General features: G+C 53.9%; 7 protein-coding genes across 7 annotated transcripts; 4 read left to right on the top strand and 3 right to left on the bottom strand.

The window, feature by feature from the left end:
- Nucleotides 1–1740: 1740 nt before the first annotated feature.
- Nucleotides 1741–3989, bottom strand: AB675_8277 (uncharacterized protein; the record flags this gene model as incomplete). Its single annotated transcript, XM_018148710.1, has 6 exons — nt 1741–1904; nt 1955–3041; nt 3136–3306; nt 3354–3368; nt 3412–3840; nt 3909–3989. The coding sequence occupies 6 exons, from the start codon at nt 3987–3989 to the stop codon at nt 1741–1743; spliced, it is 1947 nt and encodes a 648-aa protein (XP_018004465.1).
- Nucleotides 3990–4618: 629 nt separating this feature from the next.
- On the top strand, nt 4619–5961 carry AB675_8276 (Phosphoglycerate mutase-like protein AT74H; the record flags this gene model as incomplete). Its single annotated transcript, XM_018148709.1, has 2 exons — nt 4619–4840; nt 4891–5961. 2 exons carry the CDS (start codon nt 4619–4621, stop codon nt 5959–5961), a joined length of 1293 nt encoding a protein of 430 aa, XP_018004698.1.
- Nucleotides 5962–6386: 425 nt separating this feature from the next.
- AB675_8275 (Vacuolar protein sorting-associated protein 35) lies at nt 6387–9283 on the bottom strand (the record flags this gene model as incomplete). Its single annotated transcript, XM_018148708.1, has 4 exons — nt 6387–6566; nt 6630–6776; nt 6828–8965; nt 9112–9283. The coding sequence occupies 4 exons, from the start codon at nt 9281–9283 to the stop codon at nt 6387–6389; spliced, it is 2637 nt and encodes an 878-aa protein (XP_018004613.1).
- A 3378-nt stretch (nt 9284–12661) lies between these two features.
- On the top strand, nt 12662–13399 carry AB675_8273 (uncharacterized protein; the record flags this gene model as incomplete). Its single annotated transcript, XM_018148707.1, has 1 exon — nt 12662–13399. One exon carries the CDS (start codon nt 12662–12664, stop codon nt 13397–13399), a length of 738 nt encoding a protein of 245 aa, XP_018004171.1.
- Nucleotides 13400–14789: 1390 nt separating this feature from the next.
- Nucleotides 14790–16604, bottom strand: AB675_8272 (uncharacterized protein; the record flags this gene model as incomplete). Its single annotated transcript, XM_018148706.1, has 1 exon — nt 14790–16604. One exon carries the CDS (start codon nt 16602–16604, stop codon nt 14790–14792), a length of 1815 nt encoding a protein of 604 aa, XP_018004401.1.
- A 566-nt stretch (nt 16605–17170) lies between these two features.
- AB675_8271 (uncharacterized protein) lies at nt 17171–18913 on the top strand (the record flags this gene model as incomplete). The annotated part of the gene is made up of 1 exon (XM_018148705.1): nt 17171–18913. One exon carries the CDS (start codon nt 17171–17173, stop codon nt 18911–18913), a length of 1743 nt encoding a protein of 580 aa, XP_018004307.1.
- A 1315-nt stretch (nt 18914–20228) lies between these two features.
- Nucleotides 20229–23453, top strand: AB675_8270 (GABA-specific permease; the record flags this gene model as incomplete). The annotated part of the gene is made up of 3 exons (XM_018148704.1): nt 20229–20866; nt 20914–21947; nt 22405–23453. The coding sequence occupies 3 exons, from the start codon at nt 20229–20231 to the stop codon at nt 23451–23453; spliced, it is 2721 nt and encodes a 906-aa protein (XP_018004544.1).
- Nucleotides 23454–24177: the final 724 nt, after the last annotated feature.

The raw sequence follows: 24177 nt of genomic DNA, 5'->3' as shown, positions 1-24177 counted from the left end.
AGTGTCTCAAGTCGCTCGAACAGGCTGCCGTGGTCTGACCACCACAACTCAATCAGGAAATCAAGTTCACTACTCGGGATAGCTGGTGTGCGCAAGTCCAGCGTCGAATCTTGCCGTCATCATGCTTGTCGTGGGGTTGAATAGTCTTAGCCTCGCATTCACTCTCGTGTAATCAAAGAGCAAGTCAGAGGCGACGACTGCTATCTCCGATGTGGAAGCCGACATTCCTGCGTGTATAGGACCTGCGGCTGCTCGCTCAACTGCCGTAGGTATTTCCTGCATGCTAGCTCATTGCTATACTGACCGGCCGGGACACGGCAGATGTTCCCTGAGGTGATTGACCTGATTAGCGGATCGATCGGGGCCATGTATTCGCTTGTGATCGCTTTGTATTACGATCGATACCATCCTAGGAGGCACCAGAGCTCGCTTCATGTAAGACTATCGAAATGCTCTCGGAGATCGAGTCAAGTAGGTCGAAGGGTGAGGAGAAGTCCGAAATGTCTTGCTTGATTTTAACAATCGGGTCGAGCTGGTCTGTGCGTGCCTGTCGTTTCTTCCAAAACGATGTGTAACACGTAAGAAAAATAAATGCCTTGACAGACGGGAATGTGGCTTGTGAATGCCATTCTTCGCCCGGAATCTTGAGTTGTTCTGGGCTACTTCGCCGAAGCCACGAGCTTCTGACAGGTGGCCGACTGGGGAAAATACGAAGCAGGATCCTTAAATACGCGCATTCTGACTGCACACGATCGTGGGCATGGCCAGGCTTTTGAAGTTGAAAGCTTCTTTGGATGTTGTGGGAGGCCCGAGTGCACAGTACTCTTCGATAGCCTCTTACTTCTGTTGGCCATAATTTGTGATGGATTCGAACGGTGGTCAGAGGGTCCTTGCAAGGCTCTGCTGGCAGACCCAGGCCATGTCTGTTGCATGCATTGGACGCTGCAGACCGAACTGTTGGAACGAGAAATGAACGACACTCGGCAGGAGAATATTTTCGCCCATGGCAGTGGCTGCTGGAAGCCGTGATTGGCACATGTAAGATGCACCAGTAAGCGAAATGAAGCGACCACGATAGGGCTGCAACCAAGCCTGTAAGCGGGGAGATCTCATCTCAGGGCGGAGTTTCGAAGATCGGATCTGTTGAGTCCAGCAGCAAGATAAGAACTCCAAGCCGTGGTCAGTAACAAGTCATGATGAGCATGTGCTTGATATCTCAGAGGAAGATGAGGAACAATCACGGGCAGATTCGCTGGCAGCGAAGCAGCAGGGACTGCCTTTTCTTTGGGTTGAAGGCATTGCATGGCAAGTGCGCCTGCCCTGGTGGCGACTACCAGCTGCCAGGAGGCAAGCAGCCATGTGCTGTACAGGCAGTCGCAATACTCCCCACGCTCCATACTCAAGAGCCCATACAATAAGGCAGCACCATGCTACGATCAAAATGTCCATTCGGAGGTCTATACAGGCGATCGCGAGATGCGGCTGCGTTGCGTCGCTTCGGGCTTTGGCCACTTGCGACATCGTCGCTGCAGGCCGGCGTAGGTGCCTTACAATACCATTGCCGTCGCTTGTGAGACGGACTGCCGTGCTTGAGCCAGCGCTGCGTGCTTTCATGCACAAGGCCGATGGCCAGCAGCGAGGCTCGCAGAACCAACGTGATCGCGTTCTCGTCGTAGGATCCGTCAGATTCATCACCACGATACTCTCCTAGGTCGTGTGTTCCGTGGCTAGTATGGGAAGTCACACCTTCGAAGTCTCCAAACTGACTTTTGTGTCTGTGGGTGGCATCTTTGGACCTGGCCGAACCGTCTGGGTCTCTATGATTCTCGCTTGTTTCTCGAGCATCCACAAAGCTGCGAGCACCGCCAGACCAGGAATGATAAAGGTCAGCACGACACCACTCACTGTACCCAGTTAGTCTTAGAAGCACCTCGAACAGATAAAGTACACAAACCTAGGATCCCACCGAGCTTGCCGCCATCGTAGACTCCATCGATTCGCGAGCCGTCGGCTGCGTTCACGTACAGGGCCCCAAAGCTGTCCAGCTTCAGAGCGAACAGAGCTGTCAGAAAAGCCAAGGGTGCGAAGATTATTGTCACAACAGTGAACCCCATAACAGCCGTGCTAAGGAGAAGGCTGTGATGCGCATCCGTGACGCTAGCATGCGCTCGCTTGAGCTCCAGCATGTCTTTGACCGACTTCTCGATTCGTTCTGCGTCAGACTGGATCTTTTTGATGCGCGACTGATAAGCGCCCAGCATCTGGATCGACAACTCGATCTCGTCTTTGGCATCCTCGTTGGCATCAGGTCTGTTGAGGCTTTCAGCAACACTGTGAAGGACGTCTGATTGCTGATTCAGAACGCTTGTGATCATTACAAGCTCCTCCTGAACGTCGGTTACGTCGTGCAGCAGTCGACGCTCCGTCTCCAGATTGAATTCGCTTGACCTTGTGTATTTGGTGTACCTGTCAACTTCCGACACGATGAGCACGACGTAGCTTTCGAATATGTCCAGTAGTGGACGAGTTTTGCATCCTTGAATGGTCCTGGACAACTCGAACGCTTGGACATGCTTTCTTAGCATACGTGCGATGCAGAGCTCGGCGGGCTCTTCGTGATCGTGGTGTGGCCTCCAACGCTTAGTGTCGCTGTCAAAGGTGTAGCCGAATGACCCATCCGATATTGGGTAAGCAGAAATTACTGTTCCGTGAACCTTCCAGACCCAAAGCTGTGATACCACGAGGATCAACTCGCCTGCATAGTACGACCCGTCCTTGAAGGCTGATGAAGTGCTGACTCGGGCTCTCCTCCACGGCTCTTTCGTCACAACTTGGTCCGTGTTCCTATAGGAGAAATCGGATTTGCCCAAACCGGGGTAGTAGTTCTCATCGAGCGTGCGTGGGAGATGTGGTGTGCGTGCGGATCGATATCGACGGAGACGGCGATGGCCATGAAGACGGGCTCTTTGCATCCAGCCACCACGCTCAAAAGTCATGGTCTTGGAATTGTACTCTTCCGTCGAATCTGAATGATTTGATCTCTGCTTCGACCAACTTTCGACGGCATCAAGTGCCAGACACGGAAACGGTATGGAGTCAGACATCGGACAACAGTGACAGGCAGGCCAAGCTTACCACCAGAGTCTCAAGTTCGGTCGACGCATCTTTCCTGTAGCTGGGATTGCGGTAGAAAAGTTCCCTATATCCAGGAACGATACCCGGCGGGGCAAAGGCACCAAGAAAAGCAGTCGTGAGTTGCAAGCTCGGTCCTCTCGCCTCAACACTCTCCAGGAGCAAGAATAGCGCCTGGCAGCCTTTAGCGAGAGTACTCGCTACATGGGAAGGGTATTTACCAAGATTATTGCCCCCTACCTGGTCAGTGGGATCAAGGTGCCGAAGAAGCCAACTTACGTTGTTTGAGAAGAGATGTATGCGCCGATGTTGTGACTTCAAATCGAGCGGCAGCTTCCACGGCCGCTTCCAATCAGCGAGAAAGGCCAGTACGTTCCTGATTTCTCCTCCACCGGGCTCAACGTGACCGCCCAGGGTTCCTGAAGCATCTATCCACACTGCATCGACGGGCTCTTGGTGGCAGAAGTATACGAAATCGAGGAACAAAGCCATCGCGTAGTAACGTTCGTTCAACGACGCTCGGCTTCGTACTATGTCCTCGACCGCCTCTCCGTCAAACATGGGTGAAGTATGAGCGACATTGGCGCCATTCGCCACTAACAGCACAAAGACACCCACGTTCTGCTTGGCAACGGCTTCATCTAAGAGCAGGAGCAGCTTTGAGGAGTTCAGCACTGTGGCGAGCTCGGCCTTCGGGCCGCGGGATGTCTGAATGGTTGTCAAGAGCGCGTGAAAATCCAAGCTCTCTCCTTTCGTCTTGAGACGAGTCTGCAGACCCTTCCAGAACTCCGAGTCCGATTCCGATGGGCACAGATGCGCTCAGGACTCTTCAGTAAAGTGACACCCTCGTTCGTCATCGTCAACACCGAACTGCTGCTGTGCACTCACAAATGCGACACCTGCAACATGTTCGTCGCTGGGTTCAGATTCATGGGACGAGATCTCATAAGTTGGGCTTAAGCAGTCGAAAGAATAAGGCAAAGAAGAAGCAATAGATACAGTCCGAGAAGCCTTTAGAGTCCTGTTGTATGCTAACATTAGTTCAGGCGTGACAAACTAGCCCCATGTCTCGGTGTGCCAAGTGCTAGGCGAAGAAGGCTTTCATCGGTCGAGGACATCGCTACCAAAGGACTGCTTCAGTATGGTCGTGGCAGGTCTCCGGAGGCCGACCACAGTGCTGTGACTGCTCACACTGTCTCGAAGACAGGTCGAATGCCCCAAAGACTCAACTAGCCCATGGTTGCAGTGATCAGTACGCAAGAAATTAAGACGAGAGTATAGCGTGTAAATTGACGAACTGAATCGTTTACGTAGAGGACGACAGGGGCAAAAGTAGGGTAGGGTATAGCTGCCCGATGCGCACGGTTCCTGCGTTCATCGCCTCCAGCGCCACCAGATATCCGCCCCACCAGTGAATCTCATCACACGAACACCACCCATCAACCAACTCGCCCAGGACGACCACCAAACCACAAATCCCAGAGCAATGGGCAAGCCCCGCCTAATCCTCATAATACGCCACGCCCAATCCGAAGGCAATCGCGACAAAACCATCCACCAAACCACGCCCGACCACAAAGTCCCCCTCACCACCGAGGCCAAGCCCAAGCCCTCGCCGCAGGCACCAAACTCCGCGAACTCCTCCGCCACGACGACACCCTCCACTTCTTCATCAGCCCCTATCGCCGCACTCGCGAAACCACAGAAGGTATCTTGAGTGGGTTATGCTCCAACACGCCCTCGCCAAGCCCATTTCAGAGGTCGAGGATCAAGGTGTACGAGGAGCCTAGGTTGCGGGAGCAGGATTTTGGGAATTTCCAGCCGGGGACGGATGAGGTTGAGCGGTTGTGGCGGGAGAGGGCGGATTATGGGCATTTCTTCTATCGGATTCCGAATGGGGAGAGTGGGGCGGATGTTTATGATCGGATTACGAGTTTTAATGGGAGTCTCTGGCGGCGTTTCAGCGAAGACGACATGGCGAGTGTGGCCGTCCTGGTCACGCACGGGCTGTGTTCGAGGGTGTTTCTGATGGCGTGGTACCACTACAGTGTTGAGTTCTTTGAGGATTTGCGGAATATCAACCATTGTGAGTTCTTGGTGATGAAGTTGGCGAATAATGGGAGGTATGTGCTGCAGAACCAATTGCGGCAGTGGAGTGATCTGAGGAGGGAGAGGGCGTCGAGGAGGAGTATTACGGCGGCGGAGACGGCGAGCGAGGTGCCGCAGGTGCCTGTGAGGAGGTGGCAGTCGAAGCATAGGCATGATGCGAGCGGGAGTACTTTCAAACCCAGACAACCGCCGCAAAGGCAGAGCACGAGGGATATGTTCCGGAATGACTCCGAATCGGACTCTGAGTCGGGAGACGATGTAGATCCGATGAGCCATGCTGCGGTTTCAAGCAAAGCGGATGCAGCTACCGAGACGACTGACGGCCCTTCCTCCTCAACGACAAGCACCCTTGCACCAAAGAAATCAACCTCCCGCCCAAAACTAAAAGCCTACCTAGGCCGAGACGGCGGCGGCTCGAAATCAGGCATGGCCTCGCCCCTCAACGGCTCTGACTCCGAATCCGCAGCACCCATCTCAGTTCCAATGTCACTCACGAATACCACCTCCGCCTCGCACCCAACTTTTAGCTCCTCCCTAGCAAGGGCCCTCAGAGGGGAGTTTGATGACCCGAACAGGGTGTTGGCAGACGCGCTTGGCGACCAAAGTGACGCCGAAGTCGATGAGGTGGACCGGGAAGTTGGAACGAAAGCGCGAGAGGAAAGCGAGCAGCGAGAGATTTTGGAGGGGGAACGCCGGGAGAGGAGGGGCAGTGGGTGGTGATGAGATATAGGCAGTGGCGTCGGCTTGAGCTCCATAGAGACCGATGCCGCGGATCGGATTGATCAGGCATCTCCAGCACGGCTATGGAACCTGCTTATCTATCTTCATTGTCTGGGTCGTGTGCACATCTGCCGTTGGCGTTTCCTGGGTCTTCCTGTTCACCGGCACCATGAAAACTGCACTGGCGCCTTCTACAGCAGTATCGCTTCGCTATGTTCCACTCTCGAGAAGTTCCGCGCGACCAAGCTAGCACACAGTTGTAGCCAACGAGCGGCATGCGACACCGAACTTCTATCTGCACAGGATACGACCGACCCTGGCCTGGCTCGGCAGCAGATCCTAGGTCACCACACACAGAGACCCTTCGGTCAAAGTCGGTCCAGGTTGACGTCTGCCTGCAACACGTCGCATTTGCCAGACCATGCTCACGATCTGGCCTCAGTAACAACGCCCTCCCATTCCCGGCCTTTGATATACTCTAGTGTGCGGAAGAAATGCCGTTTCGGATTCTCCAGACTCTGCTGGTTGTTGCCGCCTTCTGCATTCGATGACGAGAGATTGCTGTGGATCAGCTCGATTAAGCCGTTGAGGTATTTTGTCGTTACCTAGATCATTTGTGTTAGCACTTGTGGAGAAGCTGAGGGGGCAGAGATGAAGGCGCAACGTACTGTCTCGTTTTGCTGGTCAAAGTAATAGACGTAGCGGTTGAGAATCTCGACGAAAAGCTCCACAGAGACAGCGGTGTCCATGCAAGCGTCAGCGACCCGGAGAGCGCGTTGTAGGCATTCGAGGACGCGTTTGCCGTCGCGGTAGAACTGATTGAGTATTAGCTTCTAGTTGTCGAGTATGATGATTGTAAAACCTACATTTGCAGGGTCTTCCTCTTTCCCAGGTATCTCGATTGCCCACCAGAGATGACTTGCGAGGTAGACTGCCCGACATTGATCCGGCTTCTTCAGCAGTTTACTGCCATGCAACGCCGCTTTCGTAATGAGGGTGTCGTAATTCTCCTTGCCAAATCCACGGCTTGTCTGGAGTGCGCCAGCGATGATGCATACTGCTTGGAATTGTGCTCGGGAATCACTGATTGAGTCTTCGTAGATTGTGAAAGCTTGAGCGAAAAATTCATATGCGAACTCCTCGAAGCCACACTGGTCAGCTACTTGCCCGCAGCACACGAAAAGCCGTAAGCACAGCTCAGCTGAACCAGGATTGACGCGTGTGAAGAGTTGTGAGAGTGTTTGGTGCATGAAGCGGTACAAGGTGGAGGACTGTGATTGCCAGTTGTCTTCGAAGTGCTCGCGTGCTTTGAAGCGTCGAGCGAGTTTCAGCGAGGCTGTGATCAAGGCCGGTGTCGTGTATTTGATGCGTTCGTTACCTGCCTCGTAGGCTTTTCTTGTCTGTTGAAGCAGCTTGAGTTGTGTGTCATTATCTGCGCCCTGAACCAAGTGCACTACCCGTGCTAGCCAGCCTTGTTCTTCAACGATCTCGTCCGAGTCGCCGCGATTGCGGTTGCCGAGTCCTGAATAGCCAGCTGGCTGTGCCACGCCTTCTTTGATCAAGACTTTCAGAAGCGCCAGCACTCCATCGAGATGCTCGACCGTAGTGATCTTTACACGGTTCCGGAGTACTGTTCTGGCTACCTCTCCAGCGACTGCTCGCCGTGTCGTGTATGTTTGTGTCTGGAAAAGAGGGAGATAGTGAGGTAAAGCGAGCGCGGTGAAAAGTGAGTGGTACGATCGTATTGGCGCTAGTAACAGGTTGAGCATGTTTGATTGTGTGGCTGCTGAATGCAAATCCGCCGAGTCGACGTATTCGGCCGCCTTCTCGCTGGCATACGCCATGACTTGGTTGACATATTCCAGCCTATCGGGGTAAATGTTGAGGGCGAGGTTGACGAGCGAGGTCAGAAGGGCCATTGTGTCCTGTATTGATAGGCCTCTGGTCTTGACCAAGTTTACAACTTGTTCGTAGAAGATCTCGTACAGTTTCACGTCAGCAATTCCTTTTGAGTCACCGTTTTGGGTGCTCTCGACCTGCTCTGGCGTGGGATTCGATTCCTCGCTTTTCGATGGTGTCTCCGTGGTCGCCGAAGTGTCGATGTCAGTACTTTCTGAGCCATTTGTACTTGGAGGCTCCGGCTCTGGTCTAGCCTCTGCCTTTTTGGCCTCCTTCAAGGTGGTTTTCTCTAGTAAGCGGCTGATAGCTTCTTCCTCCGCCGCTTGCTTGTCCTCCGGGGATGAAGATTCGGGCACTTCTCGTTGTGCATATGACGATAGTCGATCCATAAGACCAATGACTATCTTCTTCATGTCGACATGGGGATTCAGTCGAGCAATAGCAGACAGCATTTGATGTAATGTGTGAAGATGGTAGTCATCCGGGAAGACCTTTGTGATGACCTCGAGCAGGTATTCCTGTGCCAAGACATCTCTGCATTGAACGACTTGTTCCAAGAGCGGACTGATGAGCATGGACTGATACATCTCCAAATCGACCAGTTGACTCAGTCTGACCAGATTGCTTCCAACCAATAGCTCGAGCTCTCTACGCTCTTGTGTGCGTTGTTCCCGTTCGCGTGAATGGCCTTGGTGCTGCCACCGTACCCAGAGCTTGTTCATTTCGACAAAATTGGTAAGGATGAAGTTGACGGAATCCTGGATCGTTCCTTGTGGGCCGTCATCTATGCTCTGAGGGAGATTGTCTCGAGCTTGGCCCATGAGGTAGTAGCGCAGGAACAGGCCTCGAATTGGATGCTGTACACCACGGCTCATCTCCATCATATCCTTCATGATCTCCTTGACTGGCGCATCCTCGACTCCCATGTACACCGTGCCCACCGTCATCATTAGATATAGTCGTGGTATTATGTTTCCAGCATATTGTACAAGTTCGTAAAGGTCGGCGAGGTGGTTGACAGGATGGGAGTCGCGGAGGTAATCGGACAGGTGACGGAGAGCGTCAAAGACGGCCATGTAGAGTTCATAGTACTGTTTGGGTCCAACTGCGAACTCAGTGCTCGTCAGCGATGCTTTCCATAGAGCAAGAGGCAGAGACGCAGCATCGGCCGACGCTGGAGCGCGAGACCGCGGTGTTGGCCTCCTCCACAGATGCCGGGGCCGTTCTACAGGCAGGAAGATGGCGACTTACGTGTAGGCGTCCGTAGCTCAGAGACGAGCGTCGAGCCGCACTTGAGGGCATCCATGAGCTTCCCCGGATTCTCCAGGCATCGGCGCATTTGCTGTCCTTGAGTGCGGACGACACTGAGGGCCTCCTCCAGGAGCCTCCCCTGGTCCTCCATGCCGGTAGGACTTGTCGCCATTGTGCTGAAGGAGCAGGACCGCTGCTATCTCGACATGTGAACGGATGTGCAAGAGGTAACATTCACCACAGCCTGCACTGCAGTGCACTGCGTCTCCGATAGACCCACCATAAGGTACGCCTTACCTTATCTAGGATAGCGTGCTGGCTCCTTCCAACGGCTATCAAGACTATAAGTTCAAGCAAGTTAATCACAATGACATTTCTCCCGTGTCACACCGCAGTATCCGGAAACAATCTATCCTACAGTGCACCTTTCTACACCCCATAACCCACGGTACGGTTCGCTGCCACGACTCAATTCGGAGCCTGATTCGCTCCGATCACCCTGCTCTTCATCGTTCTTCGTCTCAGTTCCGGACATCTCATTGTCGGTCCCTTCGTCAAAAGGCAGTGACATGTCCTGCCATGCGCGCTCAGCTTGTAGGTAATGGTCGACGATCTTATTACCATGCCGAGCCGAGTATGCTAAGGTCGACATGGACTCGCCGAATTCGACTCCGGCCAGATTCGAGACATCAACATCCTCTTGTCTGATCTCCAGTTCGGCGTCACTCATATCGCTCATTGACCTTTCGCGCTGCGTTATCGGTATCGGTACGACTGAACGCCATTGCTCTATCCGTTCAGGTTTCAAGCGTCCTAGAGACCACTCCGCCTCTTCATCGACCGCTTGCTGCCATTCCTCGGGATGAGGGTCAGGAAATCGAGATTGCACGCTGTTTGTGTTCATTGCTTGCCAGCGATGTGCTTCTCGCGCAGCGTCTTCGTAATCCAGCTCTCTGTCGATTAAATCGCCTGCATTGTTTGCTAGTCCTTTCAAGTGGTCTCTTTCGATCTCCTCGGACGTTTTGTCTTCGATGCCCTGCCAGCGATATTACTTCAGCCAATTGTCATAATAATTCCGAGACAACTCCAGATTGCGCACGGCTTCCAGATACATTTGCCTGGCATGAGCTTTCTTCTCTTGCAATTCTCGCGCCCGTTGAGCTGACTCGTTCTCAACAGAGAGCTGATCGTCAAATTCAGCAGCACTCTCCGCTTCGTCGGGCCAACTCTTGTCCATTGTAACCTCAGAAGGCACCTCTAACGCCAGATCTGGGTCAGGGACGATGTCAAGTTGGTCATTCTGGACCGAGCTATCACTCGGCTCGAGTGCGGTATTGAGTGGGCCGATTAGCGACGGCTCAGAGGGCGGCCTTTCCAAAAGGGACCGATCGTTCTGGTCAAGAAAGTTCCAGAAGCCAGGCTGCTGGGACCGAGGCTTTATTGCTGTCTCGGCTTCACGAGCCGACCGAGCGACGTTTCGCTGAAGATTATCCTGCTCTGTTCTCACGGCTTTCTCCAGACGCTCTTTTCTAGCCTTCTCTCGCAACCAACGACGTACCGTTCGCCTGTCCTGCACACCATGAGGATCCCATGTCTTGCAAATTCTTTCTAGTGGTATCCCATCGCGCAGGCGGTCGTGATATCCTATATCTCGAAGTGTTTCTTTGATACTGAGCCGCAGGAGCTCTTCCCGGCCTGCCGAGATACCCACATAATACTTCAATATCTCAATCCGTCCATTCGCACGGAGAGTCCGGACCACTGCTAGGCCCACCTTCTGGAAGGCATCGAGGTCATCGTACGAGGCTTTGTGATAATCAGTTTTCACGGTCTTGTCATGCGGTCTCGGTTCAGCGACGCCTGAGAGAGCTGGCTGAGACTGAGACTCTGTCGTTGCTGGCTGCTCCGCAGCATCCGCTTGATGTGTGTCGTCATCAGCGAGACGCTGTCGGTTCGTGACGACATGGGACGCAGGCAGCGACGAGTGTCGCACCGTGGCCCTGCTTTGGGCCGAATGTGTGCTCCTGCGAACGTCACGAGGGATCCCGGTATTCGACACAGCAGAATGTCGGTCGTTGTCTGATCGCCGGCGGTCAATACGATTTGCAGCGGCCGCCTCAAAAGTTCGTATTTTTTTCTCGCCGCTCTCTAGCAGCCTGGGCTCGCGTTCTGACTGGCATTGGTTAGTGTTTTACTTCTCTTATGAGAGAGCGGTTCGGGTACCTTGGGGCGGCTACTCGCTCTATGCTACGCTTTCGTTTTTACTGCTGACATTGTTTGTTAGAACTGGCCGAGACTCGAGAATATTAGACCCAGATCTTTGTCTTTGTTTGGCCTCAATGACAAAGCGTTATTTGGTTCCAAATATCGGTACAAAGCTCATCGCAGCGTGCGGGTCCTTTGTTCAGCCATCCCGGATGTCCACCTCGATCCTCGGAAGAGCTCACGGCAAAGGCTCGTTCTTTGTGTAATGACATGGGCATCTTGCATTGTTCTGTGCCAGTCGATTGCAGCGCGCCCGCGAGTTGTTATTGTATCAGGTTTGAAGCTGGCAGCAGGCTTATCGAGGGCGCTGGAGACCATGAGGCGTTCTCGGCATGGCGACACTTGAGCTCGCCCAGGTGACGGGAGGGCCTGGTCACTTTCACTTTGCCCACCCTAATTCAATGGGCCAACCATCCCCAAATGGATCGTCCCTTTTGCACAAGCTGTCGATGTTCGCACAACTTGCGAGACCTGCCTGTAGCGAACGATCATGTCTCGGGCAACACCTCGAGGGTCAGGAAGTGGAAGAGAAGATCCTGCTCGTGGGTCAAGAAAACGAGACTTCGAAGTCGCTTTCGATGGATGCCAGCTGACTCGGCAACGCGCGAATGACAATGACACACGTCCCAATACGAGAGCCTGCGCACGTCAAGAAACACATGGTTCTCTCACAGCGCCAATAAGCACGCGTGGCACCAACGGCATCTTGATGTCTTCCAACAGAAATACAGCGGTTGATCAACGATCAGAGTCAAATCGATCCTCATCCAAAGTCTCACGGCAGGATACAGCTACAAATGTATACTCTCAGAGACGTCCGGACGGAGTAGATCATCGAGCACAGTCGCGTAGAGGGGATGGCGACGAAGACAGAGACCGCATAAGTCGCCGTGACCACGAGTCACATGACCAGTCACGAGGGCGATCTGGTTCAAATCGCGCTACACGGTCTACTGCACACACAGACGAACAGACATCGGCTCAAAATCACAGAAGAGATGCTGGTCCAGGCGTGCGTCCACCTGCGCCTGGGAGCAGTGAACGACTCGGTCAGGGCCGCGAACCTTCCACTGCAACTCGCACTGGCTCAAGCAGCAAGTCTGGCCCACGTAGCACTCCTGCCAGTAGGATACCGGTGGCCAGTCAGTCCCGTGGAACAGGGTCCACCACTCAGACAACCATAAAGCTCGACACAAGCATCAAAGCTTCCGATGAGGACTGGAAAGCTTGCGGTAAGGACTGGGTGGATATCAACCCGTTTCACCGTCAAGACCTTCGGCCAGGAATGATAATCCGCGTGCGCAGCTATGAACTGCTCCACGATGGCGACAATCTTCGAGCGGCCAAGAATGAGCTCGACTACTACCTACGCAAGAATCCCCACGCTCCCCGATCGGGGGCTTTCATGACGAAACACGGCATCTACTTCTTGGATTACAAACGCTCAGACGCAGTGCTGGCGAAGACGCGACTCGGCGTCGTCATTAGTATGTCAACGCAGAGCATCACCTATCTACCCTGCTACACCAAATCAGGTAGAGGAATCGGCCATCTACACGAGACCACGCAACTTGAATACGTCGGCCTCCGCGACGACCGAAAATATCCCTACGGACGAGAATGGCATCCACAAGGCCGTCATAGAGCGTTGATGACGACGAACATGAAGTCAGCAGACATCATAAAGCCAGAAACCTGCGTGGCTTTGGCCAGCCCAGTAAGTATCAAGCTTGACCACAAGTTGGCTATAGTCGGAGACATCCGCGCAGAAAGCCTCCGCCGTCTTAACAGACTATACCTGGAGCATGGCATGCATTTCGCACAATTCGACCAGAACGCTGAAGTTGACGATGACGATGACCAGACGCCGGTTGACGAGGCTCAGCTAGGTGTTGGATACTACTACGCTGCTATGAACGTTCGCGCCCAAATGGACCCAAAACTGGCTGCAAAGAAGAAGCGAACCCCACACGATGACCTGCGAGATATCTTGGTGTCACATGGTTTCGAACACGATGGATGAGACCTACGCTCGACCGAGGCCCGTATCGCGCCCAAAGAAACTTCCGCTCAGCCGGGCGACCTTTACGTATCGCTCACAAGCCTCGACAGAGCTCGTTTCTTTCGTCGTTGGTGTCGAAGGTCTGGAAGACTCGCCATCGCAGTTGGCGGTATCAACACCATTTCAGCGGATCCTGTGCCAATGGAAGTAGGGAAAGCGAAGCTTAGATGGGGTTCGTTGCGATCATCAAACGCATTTCGCATCGGATGTATCATACCACCAGAGCACACTTAACCTGAAGACTGTCGCCCCAGCATGCGATCGATTACATAGCACGCTCCTGTAGGCTGGCTACATAGAATTCCGAATGCAAACGCCTGGCTTACTGCCTTTGTCCGTCGTCCTTTGTTCAACGCTTGTAGACCCGACTTAGACCTCCCACGCTCCAGGTGAGGACTCGAGCAGTTCGGTAACGCGACTCCTTGTTGCTCCAGACGTCTGGAGCAGGTTCTCGCCCGGCCACGGTCAGCACTCTTGTAGGTTTATCTCCGTTGCGAGCGAGGGGGATCTTGGCGGCCGTGTATCTCCACCGCGCTCCTCACGGCCATTCTCTACCTTCCTATGTCTTCCCGAATCATTTGCGCCGAATCCCCCGTCCATCTCCATGAACTGCAGTGCGGTGTACTGATCGGAACCACATGAACGCATATAAATCGTCAAAGGCGTCGTCGCATGACCACCAGCGCCTCTAGCCACAAGCGAAGCCCTTGCACACAAAACCACTGATCCTGCTCCGATCATCGACGTGCTCCGGCTCTCACTAATCAGGCACAGCCGGTATCTCGACATCCATAATGTCGGCAATTCAGACCTCAACGAAGGCGTCAGCGGGCGTCACTACAGCGACTCTGCCAATACCCAGCAAAACTAACCCGGGCTATGAGTAGCAGCTACTCCAGCTCGTGGTGGAGCAGCGAAGTAGCAGAAGTCTTCTAAGTTGCGCAACACTCCAGCAACGATGCCGAGGATTGACTTCAAGGGCACCAGATCCACGCCTTGTCTTAACTAGTATAGCGTGCTGCCTTCTTCCAAAAGCTGAGACATGAGGTCAGGTGGATCACAATGACATTCTCCTGCTATTATTGATTTGTGTTGTCGCTGAGGGAGGGCCGAGCATACATGATGTGTGCCAGAGTAGGTCAGCCACGTGATGTCAACGCCTCTGTCACGAATCACGAAATTCCTCACTAATCTCTATAGGTCTGTCCTTGCTAATCTACATAGGTTCTGTCCTGGACTTCACCTCTTGGAAACTTGGCAACAGCATCTCGCCAGTCAATCAAACAGTTATTTGGATGGGCCTATCTCATGACCGCAGCATTGTCATGCTGCTGTCCAACCTGGAAACAGTCTAAACTATGGAGCACTTCTGGACACCCCAAAATCCACAGTACGGATCACTGCCGCTACTACTCGCTTCGGACCCTGTCTTGCCTTGGTCTCTCGTCTCTTCATGGTCTGCATCCCGAGCATTAGCATCGTCGATGTCCATCCCTTCTTGGTCCGTCCGTTCGACCTCCGTTGGTTCTCCGGAATGCGACGATATAGTCATCTCTTCCCAGATACGTTCCGCCTCGATCCCCCAATTCATAATCTTATCTCCATGGCGGGTCGAATACGCAAGCATCGAACTTGATTCGCCAAAATACACGCCTCTGAGATTTGAGATGTCATCTTCCTCGTCTCTAACCGTCAGTTCTGCGTCATCCATGTCGCCTAAGGACTCTCCACACTGCGCCTTCAACACGTTTCCACGCCATCTTTCTATTCTCTCAGGCTTCAATCGACTCAATGACCACTCGGCCTCGTCATTAACAGCTTTCTGCCATTCCTCCGCATAGGCGTCTGGAAATCGAGATGACACGCTGTTCGTGTTCATTGCCTGCAAGTGTCGTGCGTTTTCCGCTGCAGCGTCGTATGCCACCTCTCTGTGGATCACAGTCCGTGTATTGTCCGCCAGCGTTCGCAGGTGGTAATTCTCGGCCTCTTCAGAGGTTTGGAACTTGGGTTCGAAGCGATAATACTTCAGCCACCGCTCGTAGTGGTTCCGAGATGCGTCCAGTCTGCTCTTGGCTTGTAAATACTCTTCCCTTGCCTTGGCTCGGGCCTCTTGCAGCTCTCTTGCCTCGCAAGCTGACACGGTCTCCTCGGCCTGTTCTTGGACGGAACTCGCAGAGGAAGGGTCCTCAATTATTTCTTTGGCCACCATCGACGCGTCGTCCTCGAATCCTGCTTCTCCAGGTGCGCCCAGCATCGAAACTTCACTGGGTTCACTGGGCAGTTTGCATCGCACACCACTCAGAAGCGATCGCTCCGGTGGCGGATCTGGCCGGAACGCCCTATCATGCCCATGGAGGTCACCAAGGAAGTCAGACTTCAAGAGATCAGGACTCAGGTGCGAAATGGCATTCCAGATCACATCATTCGCGTCTCGCTCGAACACGTCCTCCTCCGTCTTCAGGGCCTTCTCCAGTCGCTCTTTCCTCGCACATGCGCGCTTCCATCGACGGATCGTTCGCAAATGTCTTGGTTCCTCGAAGCCACACGACTTGCAAATCTGCTCTAGCGAACTTCCACGATTGAGAGAGTCGGCCAGTCCCGCACCCATGAACCAGTACTCGATGGTATGTCGGAAAGAATTTTCTTTGTTTTTCGCTCTGGTCACGTATGACCTGAGCGTTTTGAGACGACTGTTCGCGCTATATGCCCTAAACAAGCTCAACACTCTCTGCTTTTCTGCATCAAGCCTGTCGTTGGTGGTCGATGGAGCCTCGTTGGCGGCAGGTGCACTTTGTTCAATGTGTACCTTGTTCTCTGTGGCATACCACGATCCATACGGTGCTCTATATGTTTCTTGCGCTTCCTCGCTCTGCTTTTCCTGGCTATGGTCCGATCGGGAGTTCGATGGCCCTCCTCCAAGCGATCCAACCTCATCGCCTTCTCCGGAGGCGGACAGAGCTGGGTCAGAAAGAGTGAGCCCGCGACTGGTTCCACTGTCGGTCTGGGACGGCTCTACACCATCGCTTTGGACGCTGGGTTCCCCACTGCTGGATGCACTCTCGTCGCTGGAGTGCCTACTTTCGCGTCCACTCCGATCGGTACCCTGTAGCGTCCGAAGCTGCTCCTCTTTTTCTCGCGCAGCCTGTAAACGCGTCCTTGCTGGCATAAGTTGTCTGTTTCTTCTTGTTGATGTTGCTGTTGAGTTGATCAATATGCTCTGCGCTGTTGGCTGAGGCTTGGACCACCCGATGGGATCGCTTCCGCCGGACGATCAAAGAACGTCTAATTGTATGGATTGCGCTCGTTGAGAAAGGATTCCGGTCATTGTGTGCGCTTTGACCCGACAAGATTCCATTGTTCCGGACTCAAGCGCAGATACAAAGATGACCACGATGTGGTCGTCCTTTGTCGGGTCATGCAAGGTTCCGATCTGGAACATCGGAGACGTTCCAAGACTCACGGTTTCTTTGTACTCAGACGTGGTCCGAGACTCGATTATGACGGTAGGCCATCAATGCTCGAGAAGCACATCCGGGTGCGGACATGTCTTTGTTCAGATCGAGACCACGGGGCTGTCTCATAATGGACACGAACACAGACACAATGAGTGTGTTCGTTCTATATGAGCTTTGCGGCGAGTGGGCGGACCGATTGTCCACTGTGACTGCATTGCGTTCTATCACAGCTTTTCAGATCTTGAGTTGCACCTAATCTGCAAACATACTGAACAGTATGTCGGGAAAGCGGGGTGGGAAAAAGGGTAGCGCAAGCAGTGGTGGATCGAAAAGGCCTCGAAGATATTCAGATGGCAGCGACAGTAAGAGCGAGAACGAACGGGCGCCGAAGAGAGCTCGGGGTCAGTCACGCACGCGAACAAACTCGACTGCTCAAGACAATAGTTCTCGATCTGGAGAGGATGCTCGGCGCGTGTCCAATCAGAACTTCTCAGACACGTACGGGGACGAGCGGCGCAGAGGAAGTTCCAGCCGACAGGGCCGGGCAGCTGATCGCGCTGATCGCGATGACCGACGCACATCCGTGCCCACAGATCGTGCTTATCTAAGGCCAGAAGGCGACAGGAACCAGCCGAACTCTCGTGACGACCGCGCTAGATTGCCTGCTGCCGCTGCCCTGTATGATCGCATACAGACTCGAAGCCAGCCACAACCGCCACCACAACCCCAAGGCGTTGCTCCTAACCAGCAGATGCCGCCGCCATGGTCGCCACCAACGGCGCCTCGAGAAATGCGGGATGGACAGACAACGGATAACTGGTCAGGCAGAGGCAACCCTGCACGAGGTAGTCCTCGAGGAGGCGGTCGTCCACGAGGCGGCGGTCCACGAGGCGGCGGTCCACGAGGCGGCGGTCCTCGCTCTGACACTCACATGGGCGGAATGGGCAGCCAACTCACCGGAGATGGGCCGTCGACCGCTCGCCCACCAAGCGGCCTGGGAACTAACAGCAGTCAGACGACAAATGCGAAGAACCCAGGCATGAAAGCCTTCACTGATGACTGGAGAGTTCCTCCTGCACCGCCCAACCGCATGCTCAGACCGGGCATGATCATAAGAGCATTGGTTTACGAACGACCTTACCTAGAAGGCTTGCGGACTGCCAGGAATGAGCTGGCCGAGTACAAAAGGACGAACGACGATGAAGAGCTGCAAGGCGCTTTCAAGAGTAAGGACGGTGTATACTTTGAGGACTGTAAATCGACCCAGCCCCTCCTGCAGAAGAAACGCTTCCTGGTCGTCGTCCGAATAGGAACAACGAGGATCATTGCTCTGCCGTGCTACACGCACAAAGGCAGAGGAGCCAACGGAACTGGTTACTCGAGGGAAGAAGTCGGCATCCGCGATGATCGAGCGTGGCCCATTGGACGACAATGGGTGAGGCGAGGGGTCCACGAACCTCTGATCACGCGCAACATGACTCACGAGTATGTCATCAAGGCAGAGACGACCGCGGACATGTCGAACCCAATGACGTTCGCCATCGATGATCCTTCTTGGACCATAGTAGGTGACATTCGCAAAGACAGCTTCATCCACTTGAAGAGAATCTTGAGCAGCGATGGTTGGAACCTCATATCTGAGGACGTACTCCCGGATGACGAGGATGGCAATGAGCCAGTCGAACCTAGCAACTTCCAAGGCTACCACCATGCCGCAAGTGTCGTCAATGCTCCAATAGATGAGGCACTGAGCAGACGACGAGAGGATGCTGCCAGACGTGCGGAGATCGATGCAGTTCAGGAATCAGTCCGCGCAAGGGAGGCAGCCAGAGAGGCCGCCCAGGCTGAGCGTGAACGAATTCGGGCGGAAGCTGCGAACGCAGTACGCCGCCCGGCGCCTCAACCCACCCAGAATCGAGAAAGGTCGAGAACCACCCCTTCACCTCCAGGAGGCGGACTTCGGCGGAGTTCACGATTCACTGGCGACCCACCTGCCTCTCCTGAAGGGCTGCCATTTTGACCCAAGCGTCTTCTTTGTGTGCTGCGACCACACTTTTAGTACGAAGACCTGCAGGAAGTACCTACTGTTTCAAAGAATTTGTCTCGATCCCAAGTTTCCTTAATGCCCTTCGACCTGCTGGATTCGGGGTGAGATCTTTGCATACACGATGCTCTGTTGCCGTCATTAGCCATAGCCATCTCTGATGGAGGGTCCGACCGGCTGGGGTTGTATGTCGTTGGTCCATCGCTTGGTGTAGTTCCATTTTCTTCATTTCTTTGTTGACTAAATCCGCATCCAACCTGAGCTTCCCAGTGTGTAGATCGGAAACGGAGCCGCGCACAACGAAGCACTCTCGACTAATTTGAGACTCCTACTTGACGTATTTGCTACGTAGTATAATTTGGCAAGGTGCTGTACCTTTGGTGGTGGGCCAGCGGAAGCTTGGCAATCGTCCCTGGACAAGGACTCTCTACATCTCGGTTCTCACTTTAGCTGGATGTCGCTTGTTCGACTGTGCACTGATTTCAAAATGTTCTTTCTATCAAGGAAAGGATGAAGCTCAGCACTTTCCCGATCGTTTAAGCGTAAGCGCCAAGCACCACGCCAAGCTTCGCGCCTACTGCCACAGCCGTGAGCCGCTTATAAGGCATCGAGCTCTCCGCAGCAAGGCGATTACTCGGTCATCTTACATGCGGTGTTCCGCGACGAGACGATGCACACGCCAGCCATACCACACAATGGCCGACAGCGAAGGCGTAGGAAGAGTACCACGTGGTTCTATGCAGCTCTAGACGCAGCCACGAATTCAAATGGCAGTGGTGCGATCCCGGACGGCATATTTTTGAACAGATGAATTCGACAAAGATAAGCGCAACCAGTGACAAACCCCTACCCCTCACGATATCGGTCCAACAGTGCGTACAAACTAGCCGTCGGCTTGCAGGCCTATTCGAAGCTTATCAGTCCCTACTGCTAGGCTTGACGAGCTCCTTCGCTCTTATCAGGGCAACTGACCAGTAGTAACGCATAGCGCAAGTACTAGCTAGGAATCATGCAGATGAGGCCCTGCGCTCACTGTTTCGACATCCTCAGACTTCGCACAAGTCCGTTGAGCGGCGCCAGTGACTGGTTCAAGGTAGGGGATTTGGCTTTCGTGGGAAGCTCGCGACACGGCACGGCGTCCCTGTGAGACCATGCGATGGTTTGTATAAGAACGTGGCTACCCCTGCCGATTGCGTCTTGAGTCCCTTTCGTGACCAGTTTCGAAGTACTTGAGCATCCGCCTAGGCACCACCAACTAACCGCAGTCCGCCTAAATATCGAAGCCGCGAATATGGCAGACGAGAAGCATGCTGCCGTCAAGGACGCCAGCAGCAGTCCCGAGAGTCCAGCCTCTCTGCACCGCGGCTCTCTGCAGGTCGACCACAACCTGGCATCGGAGGCCGATGCTGCTGTCCTTGCGTCTATGGGCTACAAGCAGGAGCTGAAGAGGAACTTCACCATGATCGAGGTCTTTGGTATCGCCTTTGCGATCATGGGTCTTCTTCCTTCGATCGCTTCTACTCTCAGCTACTCGCTTGCTGCTGGCCCGGTCGGACTTGTCTGGGGTTGGTTCCTGGCCAGCATGTTTATATTCATTGTCGGCCTCGCAATGGCTGACTTGGGATCTGCCATGCCAACTTCGGGAGGCTTGTACTACTGGACTCACTACTTCTCGTCCGAGAAATGGCGCAACCCTCTGTCATTCCTGGTCGGCTATTCAAACACTCTGGGCCTCGTTGGAGGACTCTGCTCTATTGACTACGGTTTCTCGCTCATGTTTCTTTCCGTCATTGTGATCTCGAGAGACGGCGAATGGTCGCCAACAAATGGCCAGATCTACGGCGTGTTCGCGGCCACTGTAGCAACCCATGGCGTCATTGCTTCGGTTGCGGCCAAGGTCATGGGCAAGCTTCAGACCGTCTTCGTTGTGTAAGTTGGCCACCTCGACACAAAGTGATTGTGCTGACGTTCGACAGCATGAACTTCATCCTCATCTTTGCGACCATTATTGCTTTGCCGATTGGCACCGGCTCGAACCGAAATGATGCGTCGTTCATCTTTACCAAGGTGGACAATCTCACCACGTGGCCAGCCGGTTGGGCGCATATGCTTGCATGGCTCAGCCCTATCTGGACCATCGGCGCTTTCGACTCATGTGTTCACATGTCCGAAGAAGCCGCGAACGCCACCAAGGCTGTGCCATACGGCATCCTCATGAGTATTGGGAGCTGCTGGCTCTTCGGATGGATCTGCTGTATTGTCATTGCAGCTTGCATGAACCCCGACCCGGAGACTTTACTCGGCTCGGCCTACGGACAGCCGATGGCACAAATTTACTACGATGCACTCGGCAAGAACGGCGCTCTGGGCATGATGTCCCTCTTAATGATCGTCCAGTATCTCATGGGCGTGAGCATCTTGGTAGCGGCCTCCCGACAATCCTGGGCATTCTCCCGCGACGGAGCTCTGCCCTTCTCTGGCTACTTCCGCGTCATCTCGAAGAGGTTCGGCTATATCCCGCTGCGCACGACTATCGCCTGCGCGGTTTTGGCAGCAGTCCTCGGTTTGCTCTGCCTCATCGCTCCGGCGGCGGCAGCAGCTCTCTTCTCCTTGGCGGTCGCTGGCAACAATGTTGCTTGGGGCGTGCCTATCTTTGCTCGTGTCGTTTGGGGTCAGCACAAGTTCACACCTGGACCGTTCTACACAGGCAAGCTCTCCGTTCCCATCGCGTGGACGGCTGTCACGTTTCTCACTTTCGGCATTCTGCTGTGCATGTTCCCGGTCGGTGGTCCGAATCCGACAGCGCAGACCATGAACTACACTTGTGTCATCAACTCGGCGGTCTGGGGAGGCGCTATCCTCTACTATGCGCTTGACGCTAGAAAGTGGTTCAAGGGGCCTGTCGTCACGGTGGATGTCACACAATTGTCCGCCGAGCAGGAGGAAGTGCTTCGAACTCAGCAGGGCTTGCAGCTCGAGGGAGAGCACCGCAAGAGCAGCGTGTCGAACAGTGTGTCTCGAGCCTAGGTATAATCCGGAAGGACATGCTGTGACATGGCTATAGGACGCATAGGCTCGTTCATATATACACTACCAGGATCTTCACGGGTAATAGTGCATTTATCCCGGTGGTCATCCTATGACGCACCCCAACTTTCCCCCTCTCCAATAGGCATTTCAGCCAACCCACGGATGTATATACTTCAGGTAGCGTTCCAGAAGCGCAGTTCAGTCAAACATCAGTCGCCGTTATATACATATGCGTGCCCCTAAAAGGCTTTAGAAAGTGTTGTGTACGTACCTTGTCTTTCGGCTTCCAGGCGCACAATTAATTTCGAGAACTTTAGAGGTCTTCCGGCAATATGTCCAGCAACGACCCTCCCACCTGTAGATGGGGCATCATCAGTGAGTCCAGATCCGACTCACCATTACCACACCCACCATCTTACTGACCAAGAACAACACAGCAACCGGCCTCATCTCATCCTGGTTCGTGGCCGATCTCGACATCCCCCGGGCCGACGCCAAAGCCAAGCACATCATCCAAGCCATCGGCTCCTCATCACTGGACAAAGGAAAGCAATTTGCCGCCAAATATATCAAACACTCCAAGCACGAACCCAAAATCTATGGCACCTACGACGAAGTCTACGCCGACCCGGACGTCGACTGCGTGTACATTGGCTCGCCTCATGGACTTCACAAGCGGGATCTCCTCGCCGCCATCAATGCTGGGAAGAACGTGCTCTGCGAGAAGGCGTTCACTATCAACGCAAAGGAGGCAGAGGAGGTCTTCGCTGCCGCCAAGGCAAAGGGCGTGTATGTCCACGAAGCGATGTGGTTGCGTCATCGACCTATGGTAGCGGATCTGAGGCAGATGTTGTATGGGGAGAAAGTCATTGGGGAGGTATTTCGTGCAAGCAGTGATTTCCAGAATTACTTTGATATGGCCAAGCTGGATAACTCGAGCCGCATGAAGAACTTGGATCTCGGCGCGGGGAGTCTGCTTGATATTGGGATCTATCCCCTGACGTGGTTGCTGCTGACGCTGGACCCGGATCTGCCCGCGAAGCCGGAGGAGCCGAAGATCCTGGCGGCGCAAGACTTCAAAGACGGCGTTGAGGTGACGACCAGTGCGATCCTACACTTCAAGAAGAGTGGGAGGCAGGGTGTGCTGCTGTCGACAACGGAGAGGGGAAATGGGGGTGACAAGGTCGTGGCGACGATTGACGGGACAGATGGTTTTGTGGAGGTTTGGGGTGGTGCGCCTAGTCATCCGAAGTCGTTCGTGGTATATCCGAAGTGGCAGAAGGGCGGGGAGAAGCCGGAGGGGAAGAAGTATGATTATGAGCAGAAGTGGCAGGGGTTTGTGTATGAGGCGGATAATACGGCATTGGACATTGCTGCTGGGAAGAAGGAGAGTGAGATCATGCCGTGGGCTGAGACTGTGCGCGTGATGCAGATTATGGACGAGATCAGACGGCAGGGTGGAACAGTTTACCCTCACGATAAATGAGAAAAAAAGGCTGTGGTGTTGCTGAATGCCTTGTCCTCCGGTCAATCGATCTTCGCTCGGAGTCCGTCGCCTTCGATACCGACCATCGCGAGAAAACCTGAGAGACTCTCTTCCTTCCTGCAAAGCCTGGTTTTGGGGTCGATGCAGAGTACTCGCAGCAGGCCGAGAGGCTCGTTGCGGTGTCCGGCAGGAGCAGACGTCCAACGTCCAAAAAGCAAAAACAATCAACAAACGGGATTCGCTAATGGTCACCCACTTAACTACTAACCGTTCGGCGTGTGGCTTGAATTGCCTGAGCGGACGGGAAGGCTTATTTTCCACACCCTGTGGTCGATTGCGAAAGAGGTTTGTCCCGCAGTAGTATATGATCTGCTGTCCTTTGACTATCAATATGTTGCTATGGGCGCTCTGTATCGATATTTGCTGGCACTAGCGTGCAACGAGTTCGCGTCTTTACAACAGTAGCTTTCTGCATATTGGAGAAGAACTAATGTTTGAGCGGCATGTTTTCGGTGACGGCACTGCAGCTTTGGGGTTGAGACAACTTGAAATGTCGGTGGGACTTCCCAAGCATTTAGTAGCTTTACTTTGCAATCCTGCCAACCTGGAAGCGGCCGCTCCGTCCACCTTCTTGACAGCCTCATCTTCTTCTGTTGTACGGTAATGCAGGTACTCAGATGACGACCTCCACGACATCACCACGTGGCGAGGCGGCAAGCACCTG

The sequence above is a fragment of the Cyphellophora attinorum genome (assembly GCF_001299255.1).
Source record: "Cyphellophora attinorum strain CBS 131958 chromosome Unknown Contig3, whole genome shotgun sequence".
NCBI lineage: Eukaryota > Fungi > Ascomycota > Eurotiomycetes > Chaetothyriales > Cyphellophoraceae > Cyphellophora > Cyphellophora attinorum.
The sequence above is the reverse complement of the archived record's forward strand: the minus strand, read 5'-3'. Positions and strand labels throughout refer to the sequence as shown.